Raw genomic sequence first — 16,549 nt, forward strand, 5'->3', positions numbered from 1 at the left:
ACGCAAGAAAGTGCCTCGTGACGTGGACAAACGGCAATGCAAACGAACCAACTCCGCGGTATCAATCAATCAATCAATCAATCAATCAATCAATCAATCAATCAATCAATCAATCAATCAATCAATCTTCTTTGTAATATATTGCGTGCTTCACTCGATTCAAATAACAACAGACCACAAGTGCCAACGCTCCATGAAAAAAAAGCACATTACTTTATATTCATTGTTTGACCATCATTGCAGTGTCGTTGAAATCTCGTTTTCTAGCACTTATATGCGTTACTTGGGTTCCTTCTTGAGGTAAATTCGTAGATATGACTTGCGCAGGCAAATTTATTTCACACGCACGCACGCACGCACGCACGCACGCACGCACGCACGCACGCACACACACACACACACACACACACACACACACACACACACACACACACACACACACACACACACACACACACACACACACACACACGCACGCACGCACGCACGCACGCACGCACAAAATGTGTGTGTATTGGCATTACGTTTTCGAAACTGCTACACAAGAATGCGGTACCGATATTTTGTGTCATAATAACGTCATTAAGCTCATTATCTCATCATGATAAATTCAAGAACTGTCCCTCACGCACGCGCGAACACGCGAGTCAAGATCGCCGCTCTGAGGAAGAAAGTGACGACCACGCGGACAACAAAATAATGTGGAAATTGTGTGGCCTCAGCTTCGACGCGGGGCGCAGGCCCGGCGTCGAGGCCACGTACCGTGGTCGAGGCCATGCTAGCCATGCGGCGCCCGCACGCGCATGGCCCCATCCCATGCTGCATCTCTCCCAACGAGAGCGGTGCCCTTCTCCTCCGGCGATCGGGTCGAGGGTATGCATTCCTGCAGCGGAGCAGCCATCGTAGACATGGCGGCCGACGACTCCGTCGGCGATTGAATGACTGCGGGTCTGCTCGTTGGGTCGCGTTGACTGTTCCGGCCGCCCCGCACGATGAAGATGTAGCTGGCCAGGATCCGCCAGGACTGGGCGGAGTCGTCACCCCCGCAACCGACGTCGGGCTATGGGGGCGCAGCATGGCAAGGAAAACCGTGGAAGCGCGTCATCCGTTGGAAGTAGTAGTCACGGGAACAAGCTGACAAAACATGGCCAGAAACAAAAGGCGAAGGACATCAGGCTTTCCTCTGTGTCGGCGAACATATTCACCGAGCACAGCGGTATGTGTTTTCCTCCCAGACCGCGTAGAAGCGTTTGTGCATGAACGAGTTCGGGTGTTTTCGTGGATGAAGCTTAGGCCTAGCCGTTTGACGGATAGATGTTTTTCCGTCATCTCGGGCCGTAGACACATTCAGAGGCGTCTTGGTCCTTGCTACTCGCATGAGTGGTTGGAAAACATATATCAAGGCTGTTGTGTTCGCCTATGGCTGTGAATATTGGCCATATGCGGATATGCCGAATTTTGCGATCGACAACAAATGTTCTTGACTATCCGGCACGCTCCGGCATGTCAGTGATGTCGCCGGCAGCATGTATTGGAGTGGGTTTGATGTTTTGACCGCATTATTTCAACTGAAAACGATTCTGTGGTGTTGAGGTATTCTAAGTTAAGACGTCTTGGGCTTCGATGTTTTTTTCCTTCGTGTGAAATCTGATCCGTATTGACCTTTTCTCTGTTATCTCATTGCGAGGAACATTTGTGAAAGTTGGGAGCGACCTTCCGTTAACAACAACTGTAAGCCGCAAAAAAACACCATTAACCAAATAACATCACTTGCTTCCTTGTCTGCCCCGGACTGTCGCGGATGCCGACGTGAGCAAAGTGATATGACCTCCACATAATGGTGTTTCTTTGGTATGTCGCTGTCGCCTCCTCCAAGGTCCGGTTACAAAAAACGACGGCACGAAATCATGTCACTGGAAACACGCGTTGAGTGATGCCGACGTTTGATTGCGCTATCCCCAGCTCTGCAGTCCACTGCACGCAAATTTTATTTAGGTGTGTGTATTCAAATTTTCGCGACGCAGTGGGTTGGTAATAAATGGGTTGCAGTACATAAGGTGGTGTAGTTGTCGTCTTGTCCAAGGATATTGTAATATGACCTGCAGTTCTGTTGCATGACATTGCAAAGGGTGTAGATGAAAAAAACATTGAATCTCTAAGCTTATAAACAAGTGGAATGGTTTTTGTGTTCATGCAAGGTGCTGCAGGCGTACTAAGTTGCTGATGGTGATGTGGTTTATCACACTAGTCTTAGTTGAGTGCAACAGTAAGGTTTTATAATATCTTGGCCTGTGTAAACCTTACTGAAATGCACTCAGTCAGTAAAATATGATTGCTAATTGGACAGACTTTCAGACATTGATATAATGGTTGAAGGCACCTTCAATAAAGCTGTGCAAAACTTCAGGTGCACTAACCTATTTGTGGGCCACACGTGCACTGGGTATGTGCTGATCAGTTTGTCTGGCCTCGTGTGTACTTACATGCAGTGCCCACGTGCATGTTTGACTTCACTTCTAAATGGTGTTGACACATTGTTAAAGCCTTTGGAAATCAGTCTTACTGCAGGAAAGAAGGTCCAAAGAATAAATGGCCAGCATGTGTTGTTTTCTTAAAGCTTGTTACTGGGCTGTGTAGTCCATTTCATTGCAAAATAGAAATAAAGGGTAAGTTTTCTTGACATAGCTACTCAACTATAACGTCAAGTAATGTTTTCAGTCTGGTATATGAGCAGCATGCAGTCACCTCGCAGCATTTTTTTTTTTTTTTAAGACGCTTGCTTTTTAATTTTTGCTCTAAATATAATGGATGTATGTGGTTTGTTTCGTGTCATTTTTCAGTAATTTCCAAGCTGCCCCATACCACTTTCCAGTGCTTAATTGCTTGCTGCAGAGTGCACTCAAATAATATAATGGGGTTAGCCTCTATTTATGCTTTCTTTGCACATTGGAATCCTGTTAATTTTAGCTCACTTAATTTGAACTTCTTTCTTATTTGATATTACAACTTAGACCAAATTTTAGAAGGCTCCTTACCTCAGTGAGGATGCCTTAAGAGCAGTGCACCCTTCTTTAGTCAATTTTAAATACACCCTAAATAAGGAGCGTTTGAAAATTCACCAAAGGAGGGTGCGGCACTCTTAAGGCATCCTCACTTAGGTAAGTAGCCTTCTGAAATTGGCGCTCAGTCCCTTTAATGTCTAGAATATTAGAAAGGTGTTTTTTTTTTTTGCAGTTTAATCAAATTTTTGCTGCTCTTCGAGTTCAGATTAGTAATAGTCATCAGGAAAAGCAATGTTTCTAGTTTTGGCATAGTTATATTTAACATGTAGTGCTTTTATTAAATTATCCTTTGTCATATATAAATGTGAATAGTCCCATTATTTTAAACTGAAAGAGGTAAATATGGCTTTTAGTGAAATATATTTTTAATGCAGATGAGCGCTTGTGTGTGTGTGTGTGTGTGTGTGTGTGTGTGTGTGTGTGTGTGTGTGTGTGTGTGTGTGTGTGTGTGTGTGTGTGTGTGTGTGTGTGTGCGCGTGTGCGTGCGTGCGTGTGTGCGAGCGTGTGTGTGTGTGTGTGTGTGTGTGTGTGTGTGTGTGCATTTTTTTTTAGCAAGTATTGAATGGTTGAAGAAACATGTACCTTCATTATTTCATGAGGATTGGTACACGTGGTTTGTTGTGGGGAAACATTCCTTTTCCTCTGGCAGGTACTTCATACAACTTAGATTTGTAGAATGACTTGGAACTGGTGTATTATGTTAATTACCTACGGCAAATCAGAAACCTTGCAGGTAGTGCTAAAGATATTGCATTTAACTTGTTTCATCGGGAAGTGATGTAATTCGCATATTTTAGTTTTTACCGTGCTTAAAAGTCCAAATTTAACATCCATGGCTGAGTCATTGGTTGTGAGGTTGCAAGAACAATCTCTTGTCACACGGTAAATATAATGTAATTTCTAGTGATTCACAAATTGTAAATAATGTTTATGGTTGAACGAGTTTAGGGAGCTTTGCACCTATTTTGGCACCAAACATCATCTCAGCAGTATTTATAGTGAACTAAATGTGTTAAGTAAAGTAGTGCAAACAAATTTAATGCCTTCAGCGATTTATTTGCAGAACATAGTTTTTTTTGTGCCAAAAGTACATGCCATGAAATATGCCAGCAGTTAACCTTGTTCCCATGCTTGACCCTGAAGCCGTGTTGCCATTACTTCTCTATGTACTGCAGACTACGCTACTGTTTGCTGTGAATCGATGCACTTCTTGTCTAGTATTGGTGTGGTTTTTGATAAATATTGGCTGTTTTCTTTTCATGCAGTTTTCTTAGCTCTTGCTTCCGTTGCTCGGCTGATGACTAGTAACATTTTGTTTACATTGCGGACCTCTACAGGGCCTGTTCATTTTCATCTTGAATTCCTTTCAAAAACATTTAGAGGTGCAGCTTTTAGGCGTCCATTCCTGGATGGCGCATCATAGTTGGCATAACGTGCCAACTGCCAGCCGTGGCAGGTAGCAGCAGAGTGAAATGCCACCTGCCATGGCTAGAAGGTGGCACAGTGGAGAGGTAGGAAACCCCTCCCCACATTCAAGGGGAGGAAAGAGAGTGAGAGGCTCTAGCTGGCTTAGTGGTTTGGGCACTGTGACAAGATAGAAGGAATGTACACCCAAAATGGGGCTGCTACGGGTGGCTACCATGAAAGGTGGTTATGATAAGGAATGAAGAATGCGCGATCTGAGGGTGGTGCTACAGGAGACCAAAGGGAGGCTACCTTGAACGTTATGATGAGAGTGCAGTAGTTCACTTCACAGAAGGGCAAGGGTGAAAGGCAGATGAAGGGGATGTTCCTGAAGAGAGGAGGGCAGCGGTAGTTGTGGGAAAGGTTGAGGTGGAGCAGGATTTGGAGGTGGCAGTGGGCTTGAAAAATCATGTTAGTTGGCTAATCATACGGATGGCAAGCATGGGGGTAGTGCAGATTGTTACCTGAGTTGGCAGCTGCCAAATGGGAATATGAGATTGGAATCGAACCTGGTACTTTTGGGCCTTGAGTGAGACATGCAGCACTAGGCCACGTAGGGATGTTCAGACAGTTGGTTAAAGCAGTGCTTTATATCTGTCAGGTGGTCTTTCACGTAATGTGGTAGCTTATGACTATGCTACTTATGTTTTAAATGATGTGTGAGATAATGGAGACATAAGTGAATGGTGATTGAGCAAATAGTAGCAGAGCGCATGAACACATGTATTGACATAAAAGGGAAGCCAGAGATGCGAGCCATGGATGCAGTCGTTATATCCTTTGTAGTAGAGCTTATGGAGTGTGCAATTGTCTGTGGTGAAATATATGTGCACAGATGAGAAACATGCCCACATGCTGCTTGAGTCGACGAAATATGACAGCGGGGCCTGTTTGTAACAATTAAGAACTGGGAAAGGATTGAGTGCCAGTTGAAAGATGGTTATGTGGGAAAATGACTAGGCTTTAATTGCACTGATATATGAACACCTCTCAAATTTTCTACCTCAACATATCACAGAACTAAAATAACAAAAATGGTTATCGTCAGCAAATGTTTGTCCCCAGTACTTGGCTTTTTCACAATTGTAACCTCTTAATGTGGCATTCAAAATGCTCTGTAACCGTGACATTTACAATAAGAACTTTATTATCATGCACACTTTTTTCCTCTTGTGGTACTCCTCTCATTGTCACTGCTACTATTTACAAAATGCTTTTTTAATGCGACAAATATTAAAGGCCCTGTTCTTCGTAAAACCTGGCACTGTTGTTGTGAGCAAGAAATCATGAGCATTCTTCTGGCAAATAGTAGTTTGCAGGTGGCTGGGTGCTGGTTGGTCTGTTGTGCAACGTCAAGAGGCCACATGACATGACCGAGTTGACAGGCGCTGCCAAATTGGATCCCGAATCGGGCATGCTATTCCTAAGCCATGCTTTTCTTCGTACTGCTTGGTTCAAGCAGGGCTTTATATATCTTTGTTGGGTGGTCTTTTATATAATATGGTATCTCATGTGTGAGATGAAAAGTGCATAAATTAAGGGAGTAGCAAAGTGCATGTATGCAAGCAAGGATCTGTTATGGGATCTGGCAGATGGGAGCCATCAATGCTGTCGTGTCATACCTTAAATGCTTCAAGCTTTAGTCCTCCCCCCCCCCCCCCCCCCTCGCTGACGTCAATTTTTTTTTTATATATATATATTATAGCACCCAGCAAATCGCATTGAGTTAATTCTGTTGTGCAGTGTAGCCTCAGGCTTTGTTCCACACCACCACCAAGTTAGGGCAGTACTGTGCAAAAGGCGTGATCCTCTTTTATAGATGGCTATAGCTCGAACACTCAAATAAGATTCTTTAAAGGAAGTAGTGAGTTAAGGGCTGCATGTGCAACAATTTCGTTTTCCAATTGAGCTAGCAGGTATAAATTCTCAGTCAGCGAGGTGGAAAACATATGGATTAACCTCTGCATGTTTATGTCAAATTTAAATGCACTGAGCCATATTCCAGCGGTAAATTTTAATGCGAATTCTTCACAGGGCAAATCAGAAAACCAGGTGGTGTGTGGGAAGCCTTGACCGTTGACCTCCTAGAAAAGAAACAAAAATTCGTTGGAGCAGGATTTCACCAAGGAATTTCTCGTGGGACGCCAGTATGGTGCTGCACGACTATCACCGCAGCCGATCACCATGTGTTCAACTGGTGCTCTCTCGTGCAATACATTGCACGTTGTCGTCTTCCATCTGTGTGCACTGGATCCAGACATACTGCTGCGTTAAGCAGTCCCAAAATTCCATAGTACACTACCACTAAAGTCTCAATCACCGATTTCACCAATCTTTGCCTGAAGCCTGACCTCGAAACCTTAGCCTTGAACCAAAAGCGAAATAAAATGACAAGCTTTCACCCATACTTTGCATTTGGCCAACATAGTTAAATTGGCTTCAAGCTTCTTTTAGTTTGTGCTTGGCGAGGTTACGCTGCCTATTTCACTGGTTTCTGGCTGCACCTGAAAATGAAGGAAATGCTGACATTATTATTGCTTGTGCTCATCCTATTCATGTCATACCAACTTCCTAAGTGGACTGAACTCACTTTTCCAAAAGCAAGTTCGCTAAAGTTAGCATGATACTGCTGTCCCAATGTCTGACACAGAAGTGCATAATAAAACTGAAGTGCTTGATGCTCATTCTTCACAAGAGCATAATTCTGGTGAGGCTGAACAGACTAAGATGTCACTGCTGTTTATAAAGGAAGGTTGCCTACCCATTCATTTTCCATTCGATGCATTTTAAGGTTTCCTCTTTTGAAAATTTAGTTTTCTTTTTTACGTTGCTGCTGACCACTTTTGTCAGTACTCAAGTGGGATGCGTTATACATGCATCAACTAATTGTACAATATTTCAAATTCTCATTTACACCTCAAGGAGTATTGTAGTTTGCATTAGCGAAATTGGCAAATTGTTTAGGATTCATATGCAGCTTTTGAACTCATGATACCCGTGATATTTCAAGAGGTACAACACACTTCGCGTGTTGTGGGTTTTTAAAGTAAAAAAAAAAAAAGGATGACCCCTGCAATAAAATGATGTTCACGTGACCTCCATTGGAGTGTAGAGTACAAATGATGCCGTGAGTCAGTTTAGGGACTAACTTTATATAAACAGTAATCAAGTTAAATAGTGGCAGGAGAGAAAGCTTTATTGTGAAGAAGGGTAGAGAGGTAGGTAATCATTGGTGTCATTTTGACAGCATAAATTGCTTTCTTTTTTTTGTGGTTGCTTGTTGCCTGTAGGAAATCATGTGAGAGCTTTTGAAATGCGTTCTGACAGTAGTTGAGGTGGACCAGCAAGCAGTGGGTATTGCTAGGGATCCTGTGTGGTAAAAGTTCAGCTTTCACGTGTAGTTTGGAAGCCTTTCACGAAACCGTCAACAGTGAATCCCTTAATCTTCAGTAATGCTTAAGTTAATTTGCTATAAAACAATGAGTTATAAAGAAATTTATGTTCGCAGAATAGCATGTGTAGGTAGAGGATAGTCTATAAATGCAATAAAACTACCGCTTTGAGCCTTTTTTATCATTTTATTGCATGATTCCAAATAGAATAATTGGGATTTGGCGGTCCTGAAACCTTTAGGCTCAACAATAATGAGATGGCAGCGTCATGTTTGTTGTCTGTGTTTCTTTGGGGTGGTCGTTTTCTTTGCTGCTTTTTATAAGGAGGTTAGGCACAACAATTTTGTGACAATTCTATTTTTGTTGAAATGCTTTGAGGCAGAGATGAGTGCCACACTTAGCAAATATGCTAGCATGAGATAATGCAGAGCTTACACTTCTGCATTTTTTTTTTTTTTGGACAGTGAGCTAGTGTGTGTGCCATTCTTGAGATGTGGTGTGTCATTGTCATGACGGCCACACTTTCTGGTTTCAGATGTGCCTGCTTTAAGGAGAGTGTGAACAATTTACATCCTGTATTCCAAAAGGGGCTGATCTCTTCTTGCTTCAGACTGAGAACAGTGCTGTTTATACAGCAGCCATGCATTTACAATGCAAACCTTAATGACTTGAAAAACAATAAAACTGTGTATGTAACAGCACTTGCCACGAATATTGCAGTGACAGAGCTCTACCAATATGTCACTCCGATCCACACCACCCATGAATTGGCTATGTTGCTCGAGCACCCTCATTTCCCCTTAATCGATCTGCTTGTAGCTTACGGGGGTCTCGGTTCTGGCAGTCTTGAAGCCATAGGTAGCGTAAGAGGGTTCTAGCACAGCTTTCGCCCTCGCTCTTGATCACGTTCTATGTGACACTGGCGGTAACAAAGAACGTTCCACGTCCGCCGCTATGGTTGAGGGTGGCGCTAGTGAACACTCTCAAGGTTCATATACAGACAACTTAAATACCCAAGCAAGTAGCAGGGGGGACAACGGCCGATGTAGCTCAGTTGGAAGAGCACCGGACGCGATATTCGGAGGTCGTGGGTTTGGTTCCTACCATCGGCGCGTTGTTTTTTCTTCTACTTTGTGTTTAATTATCTTTCCCCTAAAACAGATTACATTACTAATTTCTGTGATTATCCAATTAAACATTACAAAAAAAAAAAGACATAAAGTACCATCCCCAACGCTTTCCTTGGCCTCGCCGACTGTTGGCTTCTTGCCTTCATGTATTATAACGAGCACCCTCATTTCCCCTTAATCGATCTGCTTGTTGCTGTCCAGACACGCAAGTGCAACCAGTAGAACTGTCATGAGCTTTGCCAGTTGGCTGCATTCCTACATATGGGGAAACTCGGTGGACAGGCTTGTCATGTCATATTACTGCATAAACATTGTTCTCAGGCTCAGTCTTCATGTTGAACCAGCCTCCGCCTTCCCTTTTAGTTATTGTTCCCTTTGAAGAAGCAACAAGGTGGCCGATTGGTGCGCATTTCTTTCTACAGGATTAATTACGGCGCTTTTTAGTGCACATATAAGGCCAAGACCAGTTGTTGAATGCTACTTCGAATCCTCTGTTATTTGCCAGCAAGTTGGCCATTTTCACTACAATGTCACCACTGATGCCAAGCTCGGATGGTTCCGATAGCTCTCTTCTCTGCGTAAATTTTGTATATCTAAATGGTGGCACTCGGTCTCGCAAAAACTTTGATACCCCATTTATGAGTCTTCTTCCCAGCCTATTGCTTCCGTTCACACATACCTTTGAAAAGAATTATCGTTTCATCCACCACACGAAGTTGTTTTTGTTCTACTTTAGGCATTTTTTCAAACACCCTTGTGAGCAGCATTTTTAGCTTGGGTAGGATCGGTGCATGGATGCTGTTCTCATTTACGTGGAACAGAAATCGCCTGCTAAGGCAATTTCTTGGTATGGATGGATGGAAACAACTTTATCTAAAAAAAAAAAAAAAAAAAAAAAAAAAAAAAAAAAAAAAAGTCTTACAGGGTGGACTACAGGATGTCTGGAGCTACTAGTCCAGGAGTCCACGGGCTTTTGCTTCACATAGAGCACGATCTACCAGCCATTTCTGACCGGCGGGTTGAGCTGTCCGCAAAGCAGCCTCTCAGGAAGAAAAGGTGGGATGGGGGGCACTGCCTGGGGGGAAGGACATTCCCACAGGTAGTGGAAAAGTGAGGATTTGGGCTCGCCACAGGTGTCGCAGTGAGGGGGCAAGCCAGGGTGAAGGCATGAGAGACGGTAGGGGGAAATGAAACAATTCGTCTGCAATTGTCGCCATGTAGCACTGGATAAGGGTGGCAAGGTGCTGTGGGGTGGTGGCAGTGTCATGCGCTTGTGTTTGTAGAATGTGGTGATTTGGTGGTATGTAGAAAGGACCGATGCGGCCTCTTGCGCGGAGTTGGGTGCCTGATTATCCGGGGCTCGGGTAGAAAGTTCTCGAGCCAGCGCATGAACGCGCTCATTACCGGGGATCGAGGCATGCCCTGGGATCCACGTTAGATTAACCGTTCGGTCGAGAGAGGTGGCGGTGGTAAGAATATGATGCGCGGCCGGTGTCGCCACGCCTTTTAGGTAGTGGCGGTATGCCGCCTGAGAATCTGTACAAATTTCGGTAATGTCTTTGTCAATGGCTGAATGGGCAAGCGCGAGTGCGATGGCGGCTTCTTCCGCTTCTGCAGGCGAATTAGTTCGGATAGTGGCGGCGGCCCTCACTCTGCCATCTTCATAGGCAGCGAGTGCAGTGAAAAATCCTACTTTAGAATTCCCTGCCGCGTCGACATAGAGGATATCAGAGCGGTTGCGGTATCTTTTTGGTGTAATTAGCTGGCTCTAACTTTCCGCCTTCCCTGATAAAGGCAAGCACCCATGTTGCATGGTAGGGGCTTCTGGTATATGTGATCCTGCATGCCCGGAGAGATCATGAAAGGTGTAGCACTTGCTGGTGTGGCGATGGGTGGATTGAGACGGAGTTGTCGCAGTAGGCATTGTCCTCCGTTCGACTCAGGCGGACTAATTGGTTGGTGCGTTGAGCTTCTATTAATTTGTTCACAGTATTGTGAGTACCAGTGGCCAACAGACGTTCTGTGCTAACCGTCCGTGGAAGACATAGGGCGGAGGTTACAGCCATGCGTATTAGGATGTCCGCCTGCTCTGTTTGGCGCTGAGTGAGTATATGATATGGGAGGAGGTATGTGATTCGGCTAATGATTAATGCATTGGTCATATTGAGGGTTTCGCGTTCCGACAGCCCATGGTTGCGCGCAGCCACACGCCTGATTAGTCCAGCAACCTGCTTGGTCTGTCTTTGCAAGAGTTGAAGGGTGGCGGTTGCATCAAGTGCGTTGTTAATGAGAAGGCCGAGAAGCTTCATCTGAGACACAATGGGCAATGGGTTTCCGTACATGTGAAGTTCAATGGGGGGATCTCCGGGTATGGGTTTAAGCTGCATTAGTTCCGATTTAGTTGGGGAGCATCGGAGGCCTGTGTTTTCTAGATAGGTGGTGGTGATGTCTATGGCAGACTGCAAGATATCCTGGGCTGTTCCAAGGGATCCGCCTGTTGTCCAGAGGGTTATATCATCTGCATATAAGGCTGTGTGGAGCTCTGGGATAGCAGCAAGGACCTTTGCTAATGGCGCTAGGGCCACATTAAAAAGTAGCGGTGATAGGACAGCCCCTTGAGGTGTTCCGCGGTTAGGCAGGGGGAAAGGCTGGGAGGCAGTATCCCCAAGGTAAAGTTGTGCCGTGCGTCCCTGAAGAAAGGCCCGAACATACTGCCATATGCGCGTGCCGCAGCCCGTGGTGGCTAATGTCGTCAGGATATGGTCATGGCTTATCGTGTCGAATGCCTTGTGAATATCCAGGGCCAGTATGGCGCGCGTAAGGCTGTACGGCGCTTAGTGTGTAAGAGAGACTCTTTAAGGGCGAGAAGTACGTCTTGTGCCGAGAGGTTTGGGCGGAATCCAAATTGAACATGGGAGAGAAAGCCTGTTGCTTCTAGGAACGGTTGCAGACGATTGAGAATGACATGCTCGAAGAGCTTGCCGACACAACTCGTTAAGGATATAGGGCGCAGGTTTTGAAGAGTGAGGGATTTGCCCGGTTTGGGTATAAATCGCATGCTTGCGTGGGTCCAGGTTGATGGGAGCGTCCCAGCGTGCCAGTGGTTAATAAAGAGTTCTGTGAGTTCCTGGAGAGAGACTTCGTCCAGATTGAGTAATGCCTTGTACGTTATGCCGTCCGGTCCTGGCGCCTTGGAGCGGCGAATCTTAGAGTGCTCGGCGAACTTCACTTAACTTGATGTCAGCATCAAGTTCGAAGTTAGGCAGAGGTGGATTTAGTGGATCTGCTGACTGAAGGGATATGGGTATATAGGTGTCCCATAGTTGACCAATTACGTCGGTGCCTTTTTGGAGTTCTAGCTGTATCAGACGTTGTGTGTTTACTTGTGTCTGTGCTTTAGTGGTTGTTGGATCTAAAAGAGCGCGTAGGAGGGCCCACGTGCGTTTAGTTCTTAATGTACCCTTGAGGTCGTTACAAAAGGTTGCCCAGTTTGCACGGGCTAAGGCGTTGGCGCATTCTTCTGCCTCACGAGTGATAGCGGCTATGCGGAGTCTCAATTTACGATTGTGTCGCTGGTGACGCCAGCGTTTGAGAAGTCCCTGTCGGGCCTCCCATAAATGAGCCAGGTGCGGATCAACCTGCGGTGCAGTAGGAGTATTTTTAATGCGTTTGCTGTTCACCCGGATGGCCTCCACCAGGCGGTCTGTCCATTCGGTGACAGTAGGTACTTCGATAGAGTCGGCTGCCAAGTATGAGCGCAATTTATCCCAATCAGTGAGAAGGTGTGTGCGAGGGCTGAAAATCTTGGAATCGTAAGCAATAGTAGTGGACACTGGGAAGTGGTCATTCCCAAGGCTGTCTTGTAGCACCATATGAGATTTAACAATTAAATTTGGTGAGGCCCATGTGAGGTCCGGCGTGGTATCACGAGTGACACTTGTGCCGATGCGAGTGGGTACAGTGGGGTTTGTGATCAGGCCGAGGTTATGATCAGCCATTGCGGTAGATATTAGGTTACCTTTGGGTGCGTCTGAGGTGTATCCCCATTGCGTGTGGCGTGCATTAAAGTCCCCCACCACAAGGAGTTGTGAGGTGTGAAAGGAGCCCAGGATTCCCCGAATAGATCTGCCTTTATCTTTAGGGTTGCTGTATATGTTAATAATTGTGAGGCTGCTTGTTTGCCCGCTTGAGCTGAGCTCTATCGCGATATATTGAGTGTCTTTACTGTCGGGCGGGCTTGTCGGTGTGCGGTCTAGCACCGGCATGGATGCGAGTGTGAGGATTGCCGTACGTGACGTAAGGGCTGCCGTCCGATAACCACGGATATGAATGCGATTTGTTTCCGTCTCTTGCAGAGCGATGACATGCGGGGGATTAGGGGACTTTGCGATATATGCTGCTAGTTGCGCTTGTTTTCTGCGTATGCTGCGGCAGTTCCATTGCCAAATTATTGTTTCTGTTTGCGTAGTGGATTGGCGTCGCTGCCGACGTTTTCGCGTGCTATTGTTCTGTGCCATGTTGCTGAGCTGCAGACGCTGAATGAGAGCAGGCTTCGGGTTGAACTACGCGCTGCTTGCGAGGCAATTCCTGATGGGGTACAAGTTCGAAAAGCTTGTTGATGCCGGCTTCATGTTTGTCCAAGCGTGTGTTGATCGTGGTTTCTATCCTCTCGGTCATGGATTGTATGAGCTGTGCCTGGGCTTGTATGAGCTGTTTCTGCATCGCTCCGATCTGTTCGGCAGCTATGGTGTTGATTATACTAGTAACTTCTGACCGAAATTCGGCGGAACGTATATATTGTTTAACTGCCTCTTGAGGTGTAATGGGAAGAATGGGAGGGTTAGGGGTTGGATGGGGTGAAGTAGCACAGGCTGCTTGGACGGACAACTCACCTTTTTTAGCAGGGCCGGCTCCTTTCTCGGGTGTGGCTTGCCGCGCCGACAGCGCCTCCTGGGTCTCCGTGATGCGAGCTGAGGACTCACTGGCTTTTGACGTAGATGCCTCAGACTCGGGGTCTCGAACGCCAGATACTATGTCACGAACGCCGGATGAGAGACCATGGACGCTAGCTTCTTTACTGCGAACGCTGGACGCGGGGTCATTGTCTGGCCTGGCAGACACGGGGCGCATCTTGAAACGGCGCTTGCATTGCGGAGCGCCAGTTTGATGGTTTTCTTTACAAATAACGCAGGAGGGCTTACAGTCGTGGTCCATGGCTGAATTATTTGCTCCACATCGCGGGCACAGCGAAAGGCCTGTACCGGGGCAGACGTCCGGACGATGGCCGAGCTTGCGACAAAGGTTGCAGGCTTCAACCTTGCGTCTGAAGGGAACACAGCGGGTTACACATCCTTGATAAAGTATGTAATAGGGGACTCTGATGCCACGGAATGTGATCAGAACAGACTCGGTAGAGCCCATACGCCGACCCATAATGATGGTATCGTGCCGGTCAAAGTCAAGAAGACTAGAAGTGATTTCCTCTGCGGAATGGTCCAAGGGAATTCCGTGGATGATGCCTCTGCACGAATTCAGGGGATCAGCGACGTGCGTGGCAATGTCGTAGGTAGTATTGGTAAACTGGAGGGCTTTAATCTTGTGATAAGCTTCAGTATGATGCATGTTAGGCGTGCTGATAAGGAGGGTGTTATTCACGGGATTAGGTCGAAATATATCAGTACTTGCTTCAGCACTTAAGATTTTCGAGGCTTGCAGAACGGCTTGGCGAAGAGCGTGAGCAGGAATCTTGGAGCAGTCAAGGCCCCCGCAAAGACTAATAATAACCTTGTAGTCGCTGGCTGGTAATGGCGGTGGGCGAGGCGTGCGCCTGCGAGGCACTTGCGAGGTAGTTTCCTTCATCTCCGACTGGAGGGTGATGGATCTCTTGAGTGAAGGATTTCTTGAGTTTCGGGTGCATCTGTCGTGCGCTACATGCCAGCTGCTGTCGGTGGCTTCTTCCGGGGAGATGTCCTCTCCATCGACCGTGTATGCGTTGAGCATAGTGGGAGGGTAGGCCTAGGACACTAGGCCTAGCAAGGGTGTCGGGGCCGAAGTCCCAATATCGGCCTGATTCCAGGGGAACGGCGCACAGTAACCAGATGATGGTGGTCCAGGGTAGTCTTGAGACACTCACGATGATCTCAAAAAATCTGGAAGTGCTTTAGAGAACTACTCATTTCTTGGTATCATGTCCACTACAATTCTAAGGCGTATAATGCAGCTCTAGTAATTTTTACAGGAGGGCATTTTGAGGATTCCTGAAATAGCGCGAATACCAATAAACTGTTCCACCTTTCTTTAGCTGCAATTTTCATGCAGTTTCCAGTTGTCTGCACAGAATAGACGTTTGTCAGAAATTTGAAGCTCTTAAAAGCAAGGGTAAACTGCTTCCTTTGGTGGAGGCTCAAATGCTATAAGTACAGTCTCAACGGCAGCATGTCATAGTGTCTCCACACTTGTTTTGTTTTTTTATGACCTCTTTGGCTGACTGTCTGCTTACACTGAAGTACTGTTCAGACCTTTGCCATCCTCGCTCTTTTTGATTTTTTATCGATATTGCATGCAGCTTCAGGGCTATAATATTCTGCTTATTCTTTTCGTGTTCGAGCTATTAGTGCTTATTCATTACTTGAATCAGTATCGACATCCAAGGCATCACCTTGTGGAATGTGAGCATAACCCTAGGCTATGTCTTTTCCCATAAAAGCTGCATGATGTGCTGGTTGTAGCAGGGGTGCAACAGCTGCGTCACTTGCACCATTTTGATGCAGCTGCATATTTCTGCGCCAAGCTGTGCCATAGGCGCAAAATTTTTAAATTGTCACACCGCTCCGAAATGCCCCGACTAGCTGTGAAAGTTTGCCATACTCAAGGACAACTTTCTGTGGCTGTGATATGGCCATCGCGACGTTTTAGACACTTGAGCGCGCGTCACTGGCCTTTTATTTTTATTTTGAGATTCATCTTTTAATTTATTTTGAGATGCATCCACATGCTTCTTCCGCTATTGGAGTACGCTGAACCATTGCAGTTTGAGGATGCCTCACCGCACGGGTAACGATCTGTGCAGTGAAGCATCTCCATAAAACAAGGGGGACCGTTTGTAACGGGGCACCACTGCTACTGCGTTGCACTGCGACAAGGGCCATGGTGGTACTTGTGATTTTGGAGCAATGCTTCTACACTGTGTTTTAAGAGCTGCATGCTTTTAATGAATGCATCTAGTTTTTTTATGCGGCCCTTGGAAGTTTCATGTACAGCAAGGTTAGTTTTATGCTGTCTCGTCGATGGGCTCACCTTCCCGTTGTCAGGTAGTGTACAAGGTGCATCGGTTATGGCTTCTGTGTTCGGATAATATAACGAGGTGGTAGTACATGTGAAATTCTTTTTGGCCATCAGCAGGTCAGAAGATGCACAGCATTAAATTTTGAATTCCATAAAGCCACACTGTATAGAGCCCAAACTTCCAAAATTAACATTTATGGATACTGGAACATGCAAA

At 46.0% G+C, this 16,549-nt stretch overlaps 1 protein-coding gene across 3 annotated transcripts in view; it reads left to right on the forward strand.

Moving 5' to 3' along the window:
• Positions 1-847: 847 nt before the first annotated feature.
• Positions 848-16,549, forward strand: part of Abl (tyrosine-protein kinase Abl) — a 92,882-nt gene continuing 77,180 nt past the window's right edge. For all 3 annotated transcript variants that reach the window (XM_084589652.1, XM_084589654.1, XM_084589653.1), the window contains exon 1: positions 848-1,216. In XM_084589652.1, coding sequence (XP_084445778.1) covers positions 1,063-1,216 — 154 coding nt within the window. In that variant the 5' untranslated portion in view covers positions 848-1,062. The remainder of the gene's footprint in view (positions 1,217-16,549) is intronic.

This window comes from Amblyomma maculatum, chromosome 1 (genome assembly GCF_055883805.1).
Source record: "Amblyomma maculatum isolate TAMU_Amacu chromosome 1, ASM5588380v1, whole genome shotgun sequence".
Lineage (NCBI taxonomy): Eukaryota > Metazoa > Arthropoda > Arachnida > Ixodida > Ixodidae > Amblyomma > Amblyomma maculatum.